Raw genomic sequence first — 13,899 nt, forward strand, 5'->3', positions numbered from 1 at the left:
TATTCAGCAATCGAAGCAGTATGAGTTGTAGTAGAGTACTACAATTAACATTTGGGTACAGAGCAAGAGAGAGGACAAATCTGAATAGATATTTTCTCCATTATTTTCTAACACCACCAGGTCTGAAGTCCCTCTCCAGAATTACTCTGTGTGAAGGGGGAAGCTGAGCGTGTATATGATTGGAGGTTTTGTTTTAGCGTATGGGAACTTGAGAGTATGGAGATGGGCGGCTTGTGGCTGTATGAGGGGATTGTATGAATGAGTGTATGTGGGTGATCATTCTATCCTTTGTTAAGGGTAAAATGGTTCATGCCTCAACCAGCCCCTCTAACGGCTTTACCTCATTAGGCAGCTGTTGGGGGGCAGAGCTCGGTGTGTGGGATGGGAAGGCCTGTTTCTATGCAGGTTTTTGAGTGTTTAGGAAGTTGGGAGGCGTACGCAACTGACGGGGGTTGTATATATGAGTTTGTAGGGGAAAGTGTTGCGACAAAAGGGACGCTGGTGGTTGTATGTTTGGATAAGGGAGGAGGTTTGAGGGGGATGGCTGGGTATGTAAGTGATGAAGGGGGGTTGGGGAGGAAGTTTATGGAGGGTGTCTGGGTGTACGGGGAAGGGGTGAGGGGTGCATGTATAAAGGAGGAAGGGGGATAAGTCTGAGGAGGAAGTTTACGGAGTGTCTGGCGTAAGGGAAGTGGTGAGGGGTGCGTGTACACAGGAGGAAGGAGAGGAAGTTCATGGAGGGTGTCTGGGTGTACAGGAAGGGGTGAGGGGTGCGTGTATAAAGGAGGAAGGGGAGGAAGTTCATGGAGGGTGTCTGGGTGTAAGGGAAGGGGTGAGGGGTGCGTGTATAAAGGAAGAAGGGGGATAAGTCTGAGGAGGAAGTTTACAGAGGGTGTCTCTGTCCGGAGTAGGGGAAGGGGGTGGGGGGCTGTGTGTGTGAGGGAAGGGATGCGCGATAACACAGTCGGGGGTGGGGGTGGGGGCTGAGAAGACGGCTCTGAGCAGGGAGGAGCGGGCGGCGTGTGGGGGGGGGGGGCAGCCGGTGGGGGCTGTGACGTGAGAGGGGATAGCTGTCAGGATCTGTGGGAGGCGATGGCTGTGAGCCTGTCAGGCCTCCCCTCCCCGCCGCTCTGTGCCTGCGCGGTGGGCTTGCGCTGGGGTATTTACGGTAAGGTGGACGCGGCGGCAGTGGCAGCTCCGTGTCAGGTGATCTGAGCAGAGGAGCCGCCTGGAGTCGAGGAGGAAAATGCAAGATGGCCCGACGGGGCCGTGAGGGGTTCCCCACCGCCCCCTCCACGCCCGGACCCCGGCAGCGCAGGGCCAGCGGCGAGCGCTGAGGCCAGTCCAGCCCCGCCGCGCTAGAGCCCGTCCCCGGGAGGGGGACCTAGCCATGGGGCTCTGCTACAGTCTGCGCCCGCGGCTCTTCGGGGACCCCGGCGGAGGCGGCTCCATCTCCAGCGCCGCTTCGGAGCCCGAGCAGCCCGCCGAGCACACGGCCCCCCAGCCGCAGCCGCTCGGGGCCCTGCGGGGAGGCAGCTGCTGCGGGCAGCCGGGGGCCGGGGGCTCGCTCCACCCTGCAGACAAGCTCCGGGGAGAGGCGGACGGGCCGCCGCTGCTGCTGCTGCAGAACGGAGGCGGCAACGGGGCGGCCCCGGAGCAGCCGCCGCTGGCCAAACCCGGCAGCGGCGGCAGACAGCCCCGGCAGCCGCCTCAGCCGGCCGCGCTGCAGAGACCCTGGGAGAAGCTTCGCCTGGAGGAGCGGGAGGCGGAGAAGGAGGCGAGGAAAGTCAGCAAGAGCATCGACCGGGTGCTGAAGGAGCAGAAGCGGGAGTATAAGCAAACGCACCGGCTGCTGCTGCTGGGTACGTGTGCGAGGGGGAGCTGGGCCGCCCCCGGCCGGCAGGTGCCCAGCCGGGCTCCCAGCCAGCCCTTCTGGCGTTCCCCATAGTCCCTCCTTTGTCTCGTCCTTCTACTTCCTCTCCCTCTGTCTTCTCTTCTCTTCACAGCTCTGCTTCCCCCTGTCTCCCTTCTCCCACCCACCCCCCCGGTTGCTGGCCCCCTTTCTCTCTCCCCCAGCCAGGTTTCCACCTTTTCTGCTCCTTCCCTGTGTCCCACCTCCTCCCGGGATCTGGAAATGGTTTTGCAATGGAGAATGCGATTTGTAACTAGCCCTGTAAAAGGCGAGCTGCTCCACCCAGGCAGCAAAGCAGAAGTGATGTGGAGGCGGGAGCGAGCAGGCTTCATTTTCAGCTGGTGGGAGGAGGTGTGCGTGGTATGCGGTGTGTGTGTCTGTGTTGTCTAGCCGAAAAGTAAACGGCGCTTGTGCTGGCATCTCAGGAATTCGAAAATCAGATACAAGAAAGATGAAAATGGCTTTGAATAAAGAATGTCATCTGTCAAAGAGCCGCCTCTTTGCTACTGTGTGGAACCACTGATGGCTTAATAGGAAGTGGTAGTACGGGCTTGTAGCTCGTAATGGGCTGACTGTTGAAATGCTAGGAAATAATGGACTGGTTATTTTAGGGAAGGACTAGGGCATATGAGGGAAAGTAATTCGGTATGGGTATGTATATCCTCTAGCATATACTTATTCCAAGGATAGTGGTTCAACTACCTATTTTCGGGGAGGGGGGCCGAAAACCCAACAAAACAAAATACAACCCTGCAAGGTGACTTGTATTTTCGGAAATACTATGTGCTGCTTGCTATTTGCTCTTTACAAAGATTAGTTAATAGACTTCTCTAGAGGCTTAATCCCAGCTAATACCCCTGTGGTTTTTATACTGTAAGTGTATCTAATACAATCTAATTTCCCACAGGAAATTGAATAGTCAGACTGCAGGGGGGGGGGGTTATTGTTGTTGGGGTTTTTTTGTGGTGGTGTTGTTTTTTAAATTTAAATGGCCCAAGGAAAGGGGTTTGGGTGCTGCCTGAGCATGACCACAAATTTCTAATTTCTGTTAGTGTTGAAACACTGGGTGTGTTGTTGTGGGGCTTTTTGTTTGGTTTGGTTTGGTTTTGATACAGATATGTGTTGGCTTGGATCTCTATATGCATTACAGAGTGGATAGGTATATTTGTTTTGTTCCCCCAGCCCTTTAAAGTCAAATGAAGGAATCAGTTACTGTACAGCTGTATAAATAATGTAATATGGCAGTCTCCAAGATACTTCCTTATGTTAAGGTGTAGTTGATGTTTGCCAGAATGGTATCACTCAAATTCTAAAAATAAACTACAGACTTGGTTATTGTCTGGAAGTTTTTAATATATATAGCACAGCTGGTAATTATGGGGGGAAATTCCTACTGTTTGGAATACAATACTGCTATATCAAAATAAAAGTGGCCCTTACCACACACTTCACCTGTTCAGCTTCAATGCTTAAGCTTTAAAATTTATATCCTATTAAGATAAATTGACTTTTTTTTTCTGATCTGTAAAACAGTGTGATTGATACCAATGTGGACAGAAGAAGCAGTGGCCTGCCTCTAAAGAGCCATTGTTTGAACAAAAGATTGCTGGTGAATAAGTGGAGTGAGTGTGTGGTCTGTAATGTGGAGGCAATAAAATAGTAAACCAGAGAAACACAAAGCTCTTTAAGAAGGATACAGTTTTTTTTTCTCTTCCTCCCACCCACTAAGCTGCTACCTATACTAAAAATATTAGCTCAGCACTTCAAAAACTTCAGTAGCAATTGCAGTCTAATCTGCAGCTCTTCCTGTTCTCAGGTTAGGGAAGGGGGGATGGTGTGTTGCTGTCATAGGCCCCAAACTAGCAAAGATTTAAGCATGTGCTTAACTTTATGCACTGTGATGCCCTACTGTAGTCAAGGGGACTACTTGCAGCATGTAAAGTTTAGCATGTACGTAAGTCTTTTAGGATCTGGATCTAAGAAATTGGCATTGTCTTGTCCCCCATTTGGGACAGGTAAAGCTGCAGGAGCCTTGTGTTGCTATCGCTACTCAGGTTCTGTAGCAAAGAATAAGTGAGAATAGCTTATATGTCTAAATTAATAACTGAAAAAAACCACCTTTCTAAAAAGTCTCTACTAAAGAAACAGTAACCAGCAAAACATTTTCTCCTCTTTTGCAGTTCATTTTTTCAGGTATATCAAGTATATTGTTCAAGCTCTGTCTGATACATCGTAACGTCTTTCCTTGTATATTGTTGTGTGGATAGAAAATCCTTTTTTATTAAAGGACACTATCAACTTGAAATATGGCCTACTTTAAAATAGCTATATATCTTTTCCTGCCCCTGAAGTCCCCTCGCCAAGATACTTGCTTTTACATTCACCTTTTCCTATTTTAAAAAAATACTCTCCTCTGCTGTGTGAAAGATCAACATAAAAAGGAAATGGCCTATACAAGAGACACCCTGACAGTGGCTAGATACAAAGTTCTGTCAGATACACATGGGAAACTAACAAAATAGAGAAATATATTCCCCTATTCTTTCATTTATAGTAATCATGTATTGTTTTAGAAAGTCTGAAAATTGTTTAAGCCTCTTAGAGATAATAGCAAGGTGTTTTTTTTTCCTTGATATTTCTGAACAAATGCAATAGGTATCTCATTTTAACATTAATTCCTGAGTCCTTTAATGAGGTCCACATCTGTGAACCCCATGTTCCTCTACGTAAATGCAAGGGGTCATAGAGCTGGAACCAGCTGCAAGATCAGGGTTTACATTAATTACTTTTTAAGGGGTCACTATCATTCAAAAATGAAAAAAGGTGTGAGAGATAAGTCACTTGCCAAACTGAACTTGAATAAAATAAATAAAAACTTTGTTTTATATAGCTCTTCACATATTCAGAACAATACATAAACATTTATTATTTTTGTATGTACAGTTTTCACTAGAGGCATGCAGCCCTATTTTGTGCAATAATTCTTAAATAGAAGAAATTAACTGAAACCAGTCAGAGACTTCTGTCATTGGATATGTAAATTATGATTGCTGAAAGTCTTAAATGTGTATGTTTAAATTTTTTTTCTAATTGCAAATCTTGTGTGTGTTGGTGGGTTGTTTTTTCTTTCTTTAACATTTTTATCATGTGAAAAATTCGTGGCCACCTTGAGGCTTTCAGGAGATAAACTCATCAGCATTTTTAATAGTTTAAACTGTAATGTATAATTCTGAAACTGTGTTGGGATTGTGGGGTAGGGATAGGATCATCAGGGCATATCTCTCCAAATTAATGTCCTGCCATTGTGGAGTGCTCATGCATTGGTGCACCTCAGTTCTTTTTGTTCTTTGCCTGTGGCACATAATAGCTTGTCTCCTGGGATTTATAATACTCTGATCTAATTCTGATTGCTGGGCTTACTGCAGGGATGGCTGTGCAAGGTTTAGTGGCCTATAATGTACCTGAGGTCAGATTTGATTATCTGGTGGTCCATTCTGCCCTTAAACTTTGACTCTATGAAGATATTCTTGTATAAAATTTCTGACACATCATGTGATGTCAATTTTATTATAAATTGGGCATGTTATGACTGGTAACTGAATAAAGTAACTTATAAATAGAACTTCAAATTTGATTCTTTTAGGTACCATTAGTCATTTGTGCATGTTTATTGAGTTATTTAGTCACAGAATCTCTTTTGCTCTCCATTTCTACTTCATTAATGGAGAATTGAAGGCTGTGAGTTCTCACCCACATCATTGTTCTCAGGGGTTATTGACACACAAAGTTCCACTAAAATAACAGTTGTAATTACACCTCTTGTTTTTTGCTAAGGTGGATTGATTTAAATCACAATTTTTTTTTTAATCAAGCTGAAACGTTGATTTAAATACTTGCTTTTAATCTTGTTTTGCATTTGTACTTCCTAGCTGTTTTCATAAATTAAGTTCATTCTGTTTGGTTGGAATAATGATCATTACATGCTGATTTACAACCAAATATGGTCTTTACAATAAAGATGGTGGTAATTTTTACTTTCCAGGAGAATACATTATATCTATACACATTTATTAAAACAATTGTGTAGCTTTACTTAGATTTATTCAGGTTATCAATTTTTATTTTTTTTACTAGGCAATGATTTTTATGGTTGTTAAGCTGTATTTGAATTCCAATTTTCATCCAATTAAAAATGTACAAAAGCAGCATTTTAACGTTGGATTTTTTTAGTTACATAAAACTACAATAAATGTACTGGATAGACAAGAAAATAAAGTTGATGAAAACACATTTTGTGTTTAAAACTGATGAAGCAATAGTACTGACATAGATATTGAATTGATGGATTGTTTCTGGTCACCATGGGCCAGGTTTTCAAAGGTATTTAGGTGTCCAAAGATACGGATAGATGCCTTGTGGGATTTTCAGAAATGCTTAAATAGGTTAGCTGCCTAACTCTCAGTGAAATCAGATTTTGGAGTAGAAGCCGTGTTAGTCTGTATTCGCAAAAAGAAAAGGAGTACTTGTGGCACTTTAGAGACTAACAAATTTAGTTGAGCCTAAGCTTTCGTGAGCTAGAGCTCACTTCATCGGATGCAGTGAGCTGTAGCTCACGAAAGCTTATGCTCAACTAAATTTGTTAGTCTCTAAGGTGCCACAAGTACTCCTTTTCTTTTAGTGAAATCAGAGTTGAGAGTTAGCCATCCAGTCTATATTTTTGGGCACCTAAATACCTTTTTAAAATCTCAGACTCATCCACAGATTTGCGTCTATATCTGCTTTATATCCATGGATGTTTGCAGATCACATGCATATACAGTTTTTGCATCCACGCAGGGCTCTACTAATAGACTTGAGAGTTGCAAGGGACCATCGTGATCATCTAGTCTGATCTCCTGCAGATCACAGAACCTCACCCACACAGAACCTCTGGCTAAGTTATTGAAGTCCTCAAATCTTGATTTAAAGACTTCAGGTTATAGAAAATCTACCACTTTGGCCCAGTCTACACTATAAAATTAGGTTGGTATAACTACATCACTCAGGGGTGTGGGAAAAAATCCACACGCCTGAGCGACACAATTAAACCAACCTAGCCCCCAGCATACACAGCGCTAGGTTGATGGGAGAATTCTCTTGTTGACCTAGCTACTGTCCCTCAGGAAGTGTATTACTTATGCTGATGGGGGATAGGGTTGTCAGCTTTGGTTGGGCGTATTCCTGGCGGTTTCATCACCTGACAATCTTTCATTAAAGATTAATCATTAATTCCTGGAGACTCCAGGATAATCCTGGAGGCTTGGCAACTGTAAACAGAGAACCCTCTCGTCCATGTAAGTAGCATCTGTGTAGACAAGCCCTCACTCTAGTTCAAACCAGGAAGTGACCCAGACCCCATGCCGCAGAGAAAAGCGGAAACCCTGAGGTCTCTGCCCATCTGATCTGGGAGAAAATTCCTTCCTGACCCTGAATATGGCAATGAGTTAGACCCTGGCTAACTGACTAGTAACTGTCATCGTCTCTCACCCAGTTTTTATTCATATATTGGAAGAACAAAAACAAGCTTTCCTGGTTTGTCAACTCTGAATTCATTCCTCAACTTTGAAGGAAACTAATCCAAATGACGAACATGTTTTCTTAGCACCTGTTAGCTAAACTGAAACCAAGTAATCAAAAGAAAAGCTTTTCTGCACAAGAGAAACGGAAAGCTGTTACAGTTGGAAAAAAAATTGTAAATACCAGTATTGACTCAGTTATAAAGACTCAAAATAAAATAATATAGATGTTTATTTTGTGATATCTTTATAAAGCTTGAGTTAACCCCAGAAGTTAAAGATATTTCCCCTTGATTCTGTATGTATATTAAAAAAGCAGCACTCTTTAACTCATTAAAATTTGGATGGGGGTTATAGATGCAGCATTTTTTAATTAAATGATTAAACTAAGTTTATAATTTAACACTGTCATAATTTCAAATTAAATTTTGAACTTCTTTTTAAAGACAAACCATGAATTTTTTTTTTAATTTAAAAAAGGTCTGTTTTTAAAATCTGTAATTGTCCGTCCTCTTCTTTAGTGCAAATATAGGTGTGGACTCTCATTGTTAAGCCAGAAGTTGGCCCCTTTAGTACATGCCTACTTAAAAAAATCTCTGACTGTATTGTTATGCTTGTTATAAACTTCTGTACTGCTAGAAAGTGATAGCATGTGCTGTAACTGGATTAATTGGAGCATCATCTCTGACATTCTGTGGAATATTAATCACACATTCTTGTTGGTAGAGCACTGCATGTTGTGTTATTAGACCAATTATCTTATTGTTTTGTGCTGATAGATTCAGGACCCATTGTATGTAGGCAATTATAATGTAGGCCTGAACGTACAAGTGTCAGGAACAGAATTTCCTAAGTTAAAGGTCTGTTATGTATTCTACCATCATATTAAAGCAGATGGCTTTTAAAACAACCAAATCTTTCATGTCATTCTCACAGCTTACCAAATGCTAAGTGCTATACAAACAGAGGAGAAGAGGTGGTGGTCCTTGTCCTGAAGAGCTTACAACCTAACTGGAAGACCCACATTAAGGATTTAAAAAAAAACAATAAGTAGTGTGCTCAGGACAGTGATAGGTGCACATGATTTTAGTTTCTTTTTAATTTGTGTGAGCTACTCAAACTGATTCTTGATCTAACTGTTGTTCGTTTCTCTTTTGCTTTTGGCCACTGATTACTTGTACTCAACCCTTGCCTAATTATTAACCTATCTCAAACTTTTCTTTGGCCTGTTTTTCTTTTTAAAAATGTTCTAATTTTTTTTAAGTCTTCTCCACTCTTAGTGCATGTGGAAGGGAGCAATATCTGCTCTGAAGAGACAGACCCTATAATCAGCAGCGTATGCTATGGATTCAGACCTCTGCATAAGTAATTTCCTAAAAATGTCAAAATAGACAAGTTAGCATGAAAATCTGATGCCCTATTGTATTGCTTTTTGTATAGTTTTCAGTAGCTAAGACTGTAAAGTGGGTTTAAAATATTTAAGGTGGTGTTTGGGATGTAAATTTAAATTTACATAAAGCTTACAACTTATAGAAGAATGATTCAGGAGAAGGGTGCTGATTTTTTTTAACAATGTTTTAAAACTTTCCCCCTATCTAATAGAGGCCCTCATGTGGTATTTCAATCATGCATATATTTTTCCTTCTAGATGTGTCCAAATAATTGTAATGTTTGTAATACTCCATACTGCCTTTTTCATTCTAGCATCACACTTCATAAATTAAACTGCCCCACATTTTTGAGGGAGCTTTATAGAAATTTATCATACAACTTCTAGACTTAAATTGATACAAAAGATAAGTAAAGTGAGCTTTCAGGGCAATTCTCTGGTGAGAAACTTAGCACCCAGGCCAGCTTGTGGGAAAGAGGAAGTGCTGAAATTTTTATTATTTGGTTCAAGTTTATCAGGCACCAAATCATTAGGCTGATAAGGAACAACTCGATGCATCACGTGGGTGGTGTAAGGAAGGAATAATAATCTTTTCCTCTTCTCTAAAATTCAGAACCTCCTGACTGCAATGGCATAAGATATCTTTTCTCAGTCTTTCCCTCAACCTTATTTTGGTGGTATATGCCTGTGAATATTCTATTTGTTTGCCTCTGCTGCTGATCATTGCTTTACCGAGCAGCAGAATGACAGTGAAATGATTCTCTTCAGCAGCTCTGCTGTCCCAAGGTTCTGAGTAGCAGCAATGAGTCTTACCAGTTTTGCTAACTTCCTTCTATTGATGCTGAAGTCCTGAGCAGAGGCACTTGAGCTGTCTGTAGTCAGCTGAAGTTAGCATTGCATCATTTAACATTTAGAAAGCTTGATTTCCACCTATAAAGAAATAAGTTTTCTTTAAAAGGAAACAAACAACTGAAGAAATTGTCACTTTCCACAGGATGAATATATTTTTCGTGCTCCAAACATATTGACTCCGTTTTAAACCTGAGTAAACTGAGACACAGAACAGATGCTTCTTAACCAAGATCACACTGCAGGTGGTGACAGGGTCAGGACTAGAATTTTAAAATTTCAGTCCCCTTCTCTTAGCATACAGGGTTCTATATCAAGGAGAGAATGTACTTCATTAACATTTTTTAAAATAAAGCAAACAATCCTCCTTTGCAGTAAATAGAATTTTCAGCTTCGAATTACTTGCATTTTTTTTAAATTTTAAAAATGCTGTAGATTCTTCGTTTGATAGAACAATAGTACCAGGCAGTATATCTTTTAATTCCACAGACAGAAGGTCTCTGTCGGTCACAAGCTTGTTTTCTGTCTCATGACCTGTAATTGTTTGTTTGTTGCAGCATTATGAGATTGAATTTTGTGATTCAGCATTATGAGTTTTACCTTAGTGCCCAAAGGAAATTGTTAGAACAAAAGTTATTTCTTAAGACAATAAGAGGCTTAGCCTTCATCCCCCCACCCCCCAGAAAATTCCCAAATAACTCACAGGGTAGGGAAGGGAAGTAGGAAGTTGAGGCTAAATTCAGTTCTGGTGTAAATCCCACTTATTTCCCTCAATTGCTCTAGATCAGGAATGAATTTGGCCTTTGTAGAGCAGTTACTTGAGACAATCTAATATTTATCATCTACCATATCTTATACTTTGTTCTTATATTTTTCTCAGTTGAAAACAAGGCAGTGAAGGGTGAAATCTGTAAGAATATCCTTGCAAAGCAAGTTGATTAGCAGTGATTAATATTCTTTTAATATTGCACATGTATATGTTAAAATCCTTTTTATGCTGCTTCTGCACATAAGACTAAAGTTACAAGGTCAGGGATTTAAGATACTTGATAAACTGCATTAAGCAGAATGTCTAAGCAGAGATAATTCATTGTTTGTATGGGGCTTCAAAGAGTGGGATCAGAACTGATAGGCAGTATTAAATAAATTCTGTATTTCTGTTCTCAGCATTTTTTGTGTCTGCCTGTGTGATGTTTAGTCTTTGCATGCAAACCATCAAAAGACAGGACCCCATCTTTGAATGTAAGAACATCAAGGCATGACATTAGGTAATATCTTCCAGTGTAAATGTTTGATCGTCTCCTTTAACTACACCTCAAAATGACTATCAACATAAATGTTTTTAAATTCACCAAAAATTCCAGTTATGGCCAGAGCACTCTAAATAACCCGTTTTTGATTTTGTGTTTTGTTTTTTAATTCTAAGGCTTTTTCTCTTACCTGGTTGATGTTTTATAATTTATACATGGGAACAGTGAAGCTGGTTTAAATACATAAAGTAAACAAATGTTTGGTAACTTCTTTCAATTCTAGTTCTATTGGGTATTGAAATTTATAGCAGATATGAAACTTTTAGACATGTTTGAGGGCGGTTAAGTTGATAATGTCTCTCTAAGAAGGAAACAGCTCTTCTGAGAAACATATCCAAGATCATTGTCCACTGGCCTCTTAAAACTGAGGAAGGAAAACATTCCATTCATGGTATGGTTTAGTACACACAGTGGAGATAAGCAACAAGCTTGAGAATATTTGCAGTAAAAATAAATCAGAACACGATTCTCTGTGCATAGCGTTTCTATTGTAACCTTCAAAGGGAAAGCAATATCTTCAAAGAGATATTCCATATCTCATTTCTGACACATTTTGATAGGATAATAAGGTTTTTCCAGTAGGAAGAATGAAGTCTGTAATACATTGCAGAAGGCATAGACGATAGAATCTTGTCCTTTGGAGCAAATGTATAATATGGAACAATTTGCTTCCCCCTGCCTTCTTTAAAAGGTGGGGTGAATTTTCACAAGGTGTTAAACAACTCTGCTGCAACATCACCCTTCCAGTTATGGAGACCCAGTCTTTCTGTGACCTTAGAAGTGAGTTTATAATGGGCTTCAATGGAATTTGGAGTTAGAATGCAGTAGCTTTACAATGTAGATTTCTTTAAGAAAGGTCAGTGAATATCAGATGTGTGGCATTAAGATACTTGCAATGTAAAATAGATTTTTTGCAACAGGAGTGCTGACTGACTAGACTTCAAAAGTGTTCTAAAATATCACATTCCTACATGTCAGAGGCTTCAAGCTTCAAAAATCCACTACACACAATCAGTGGTGAGTAAAGTTGATTTTTTTTTTTCTTCAACTGTTGGACACTTGTGCTACAAAATGCAAGCGTATGCTGTTGTAAGTGTCTGACTGGAAACGTTGAACCTGCTATGGACTTGCTATTTCTTGTCCCATTTTAAAAATGGGATACACTTGGCTATTACTATTGCTTACATCCTTGTGATGTGCTTGGAATTACACAAGATAAATGTTGGGTTTTGCTTTTTTTCCCCCTTCATTATCCTCCTGCACCCCCAGGTATATGTCCATTTCAGTCTTGTGCTGGTCAGTTCAGGCTTCTGAGTGTCATGTTGATGGATTTGGCTGCTTTCTCTGTTCTTCAGTGTAATGTTTCTCTAGTTTGCCCTCTTTTTCTGATGGTATCCATATTAACTTGTCATAGAAGTCACGTTGCATCCTTGTTGTGTTTGGATCTTTTAGTTGTGCACTGTTGATGGTCTGTCTTCTTTTAACCTTCTTCATCCTCTTTTTAACTTCACCCTCACAAAATTGAAGATGATGGTCATTGCCCATATCGTCTGCTCCAGGAATGGGGATGGTAGACATAAAGGTGGCATAGCAATCCTGATGTCAGATGAAGCAGAGCAAACGCACTGACTGAGTGGGAATCAGTCAAAGAGAGAATTATTAGAGCTCATTTTCAGATTAGAGGTTTTTTCCCCCAAACTCTATCATACAGTGTTATGTACCAACAAAAAAGCCAGATGAGGAAAAAGATGTTTTATGATTTGTTACAGGATATGCCAGCCAAGGTCTCAAAATATATCAGAGTGAGTGAGTATTTTTTAACTCAAAGGTTGGAAGTAACCATGTACATTGGTCAAACTGGACAGTCTCTACGTAAAAGAATAAATGGACACAAATCAGATGTCAAGAATTATAACATTCATAAACCAGTCGGAGAACACTTCAATCTCTCTGGTCACGCAATCACAGACATGAAGGTCGCTATCTTAAAACAAAAAAACTTCAAATCCAGACTCCAGCGAGAAACTGCTGAATTGGAATTCATTTGCAAATTGGATACTATTAATTTAGGCTTAAATAGAGACTTGGAGTGGCTAAGTCATTATGCAGGGTAGCCTGTTTCCTCTTGTTTTTTCCTACCCCCCCCCCCAGATGTTCTGGTTTAACTTGGATTTAAACTTGAAGAGTGGTCAGTTTGGATGAGCTATTACCAGCAGGAGAGTGAGTTTGTGTGTGTATGGGGGTGGGGGGGATGTGAGAAAACCTGGATTTGTGCAGGAAATAGCCCAACTTGATTGTCATGCACATTGTGTAAAGAGTTGTCACTTTGGATGGGCTATCACCAGCAGGAGAGTGAATTTGTGTGGGGGGGTGGAGGGTGAGAAAACCTGGATTTGTGCTGGAAATGGCCCACCTGATGATCACTTTAGATAAGCTATTACCAGCAGAACAGTGGGGTGGGAGGAGGTATTGGTTCATATTCTCTGTGTATATATAAAGTCTGCTGCAGTTTCCACGATATGCATCTGATGAAGTGAGCTGTAGCCCACGAAAGCTTATGCTCTAATAAATTGGTTAGTCTCTAAGGTGCCACAAGTACTCCTTTTCTTTTAACGTTGGGTTAGTGAGGCAGAGGCTTGGACATAAACTGTAAACGGTTAGTAGAAATTTGCAATTTGAAACCTAGTGATAAGGCGGAATAATATTTCTCAAAGAAATCCATAAAGTGATATGGAACTCCCCAGATTAGTACTACAAAAAACAGTTTTCCTTCCCTAAAGAATTTACAACCTAAAAGACCTCATAGAGAAGACAGGACACACTGAGAATATGTAGACGAAGGAATAACTTGTTCATTCATATGCATTTTGTAAATCTGGAGCT

General features: G+C 40.8%; 1 protein-coding gene across 2 annotated transcripts in view; it reads left to right on the plus strand.

Moving 5' to 3' along the window:
- The first annotated feature begins 1,088 nt into the window (after positions 1-1,088).
- Positions 1,089-13,899, plus strand: part of GNAL (G protein subunit alpha L) — a 310,998-nt gene continuing 298,187 nt past the window's right edge. For both annotated transcript variants that reach the window (XM_084621820.1, XM_084621821.1), the window contains exon 1: positions 1,089-1,862. In XM_084621820.1, the coding sequence (XP_084477946.1) occupies positions 1,391-1,862 (472 nt within the window). In that variant the 5' untranslated portion in view covers positions 1,089-1,390. The remainder of the gene's footprint in view (positions 1,863-13,899) is intronic.

Source organism: Lepidochelys olivacea (assembly GCF_965140295.1).
Source record: "Lepidochelys olivacea isolate rLepOli2 genome assembly, chromosome: 2".
NCBI lineage: Eukaryota > Metazoa > Chordata > Testudines > Cheloniidae > Lepidochelys > Lepidochelys olivacea.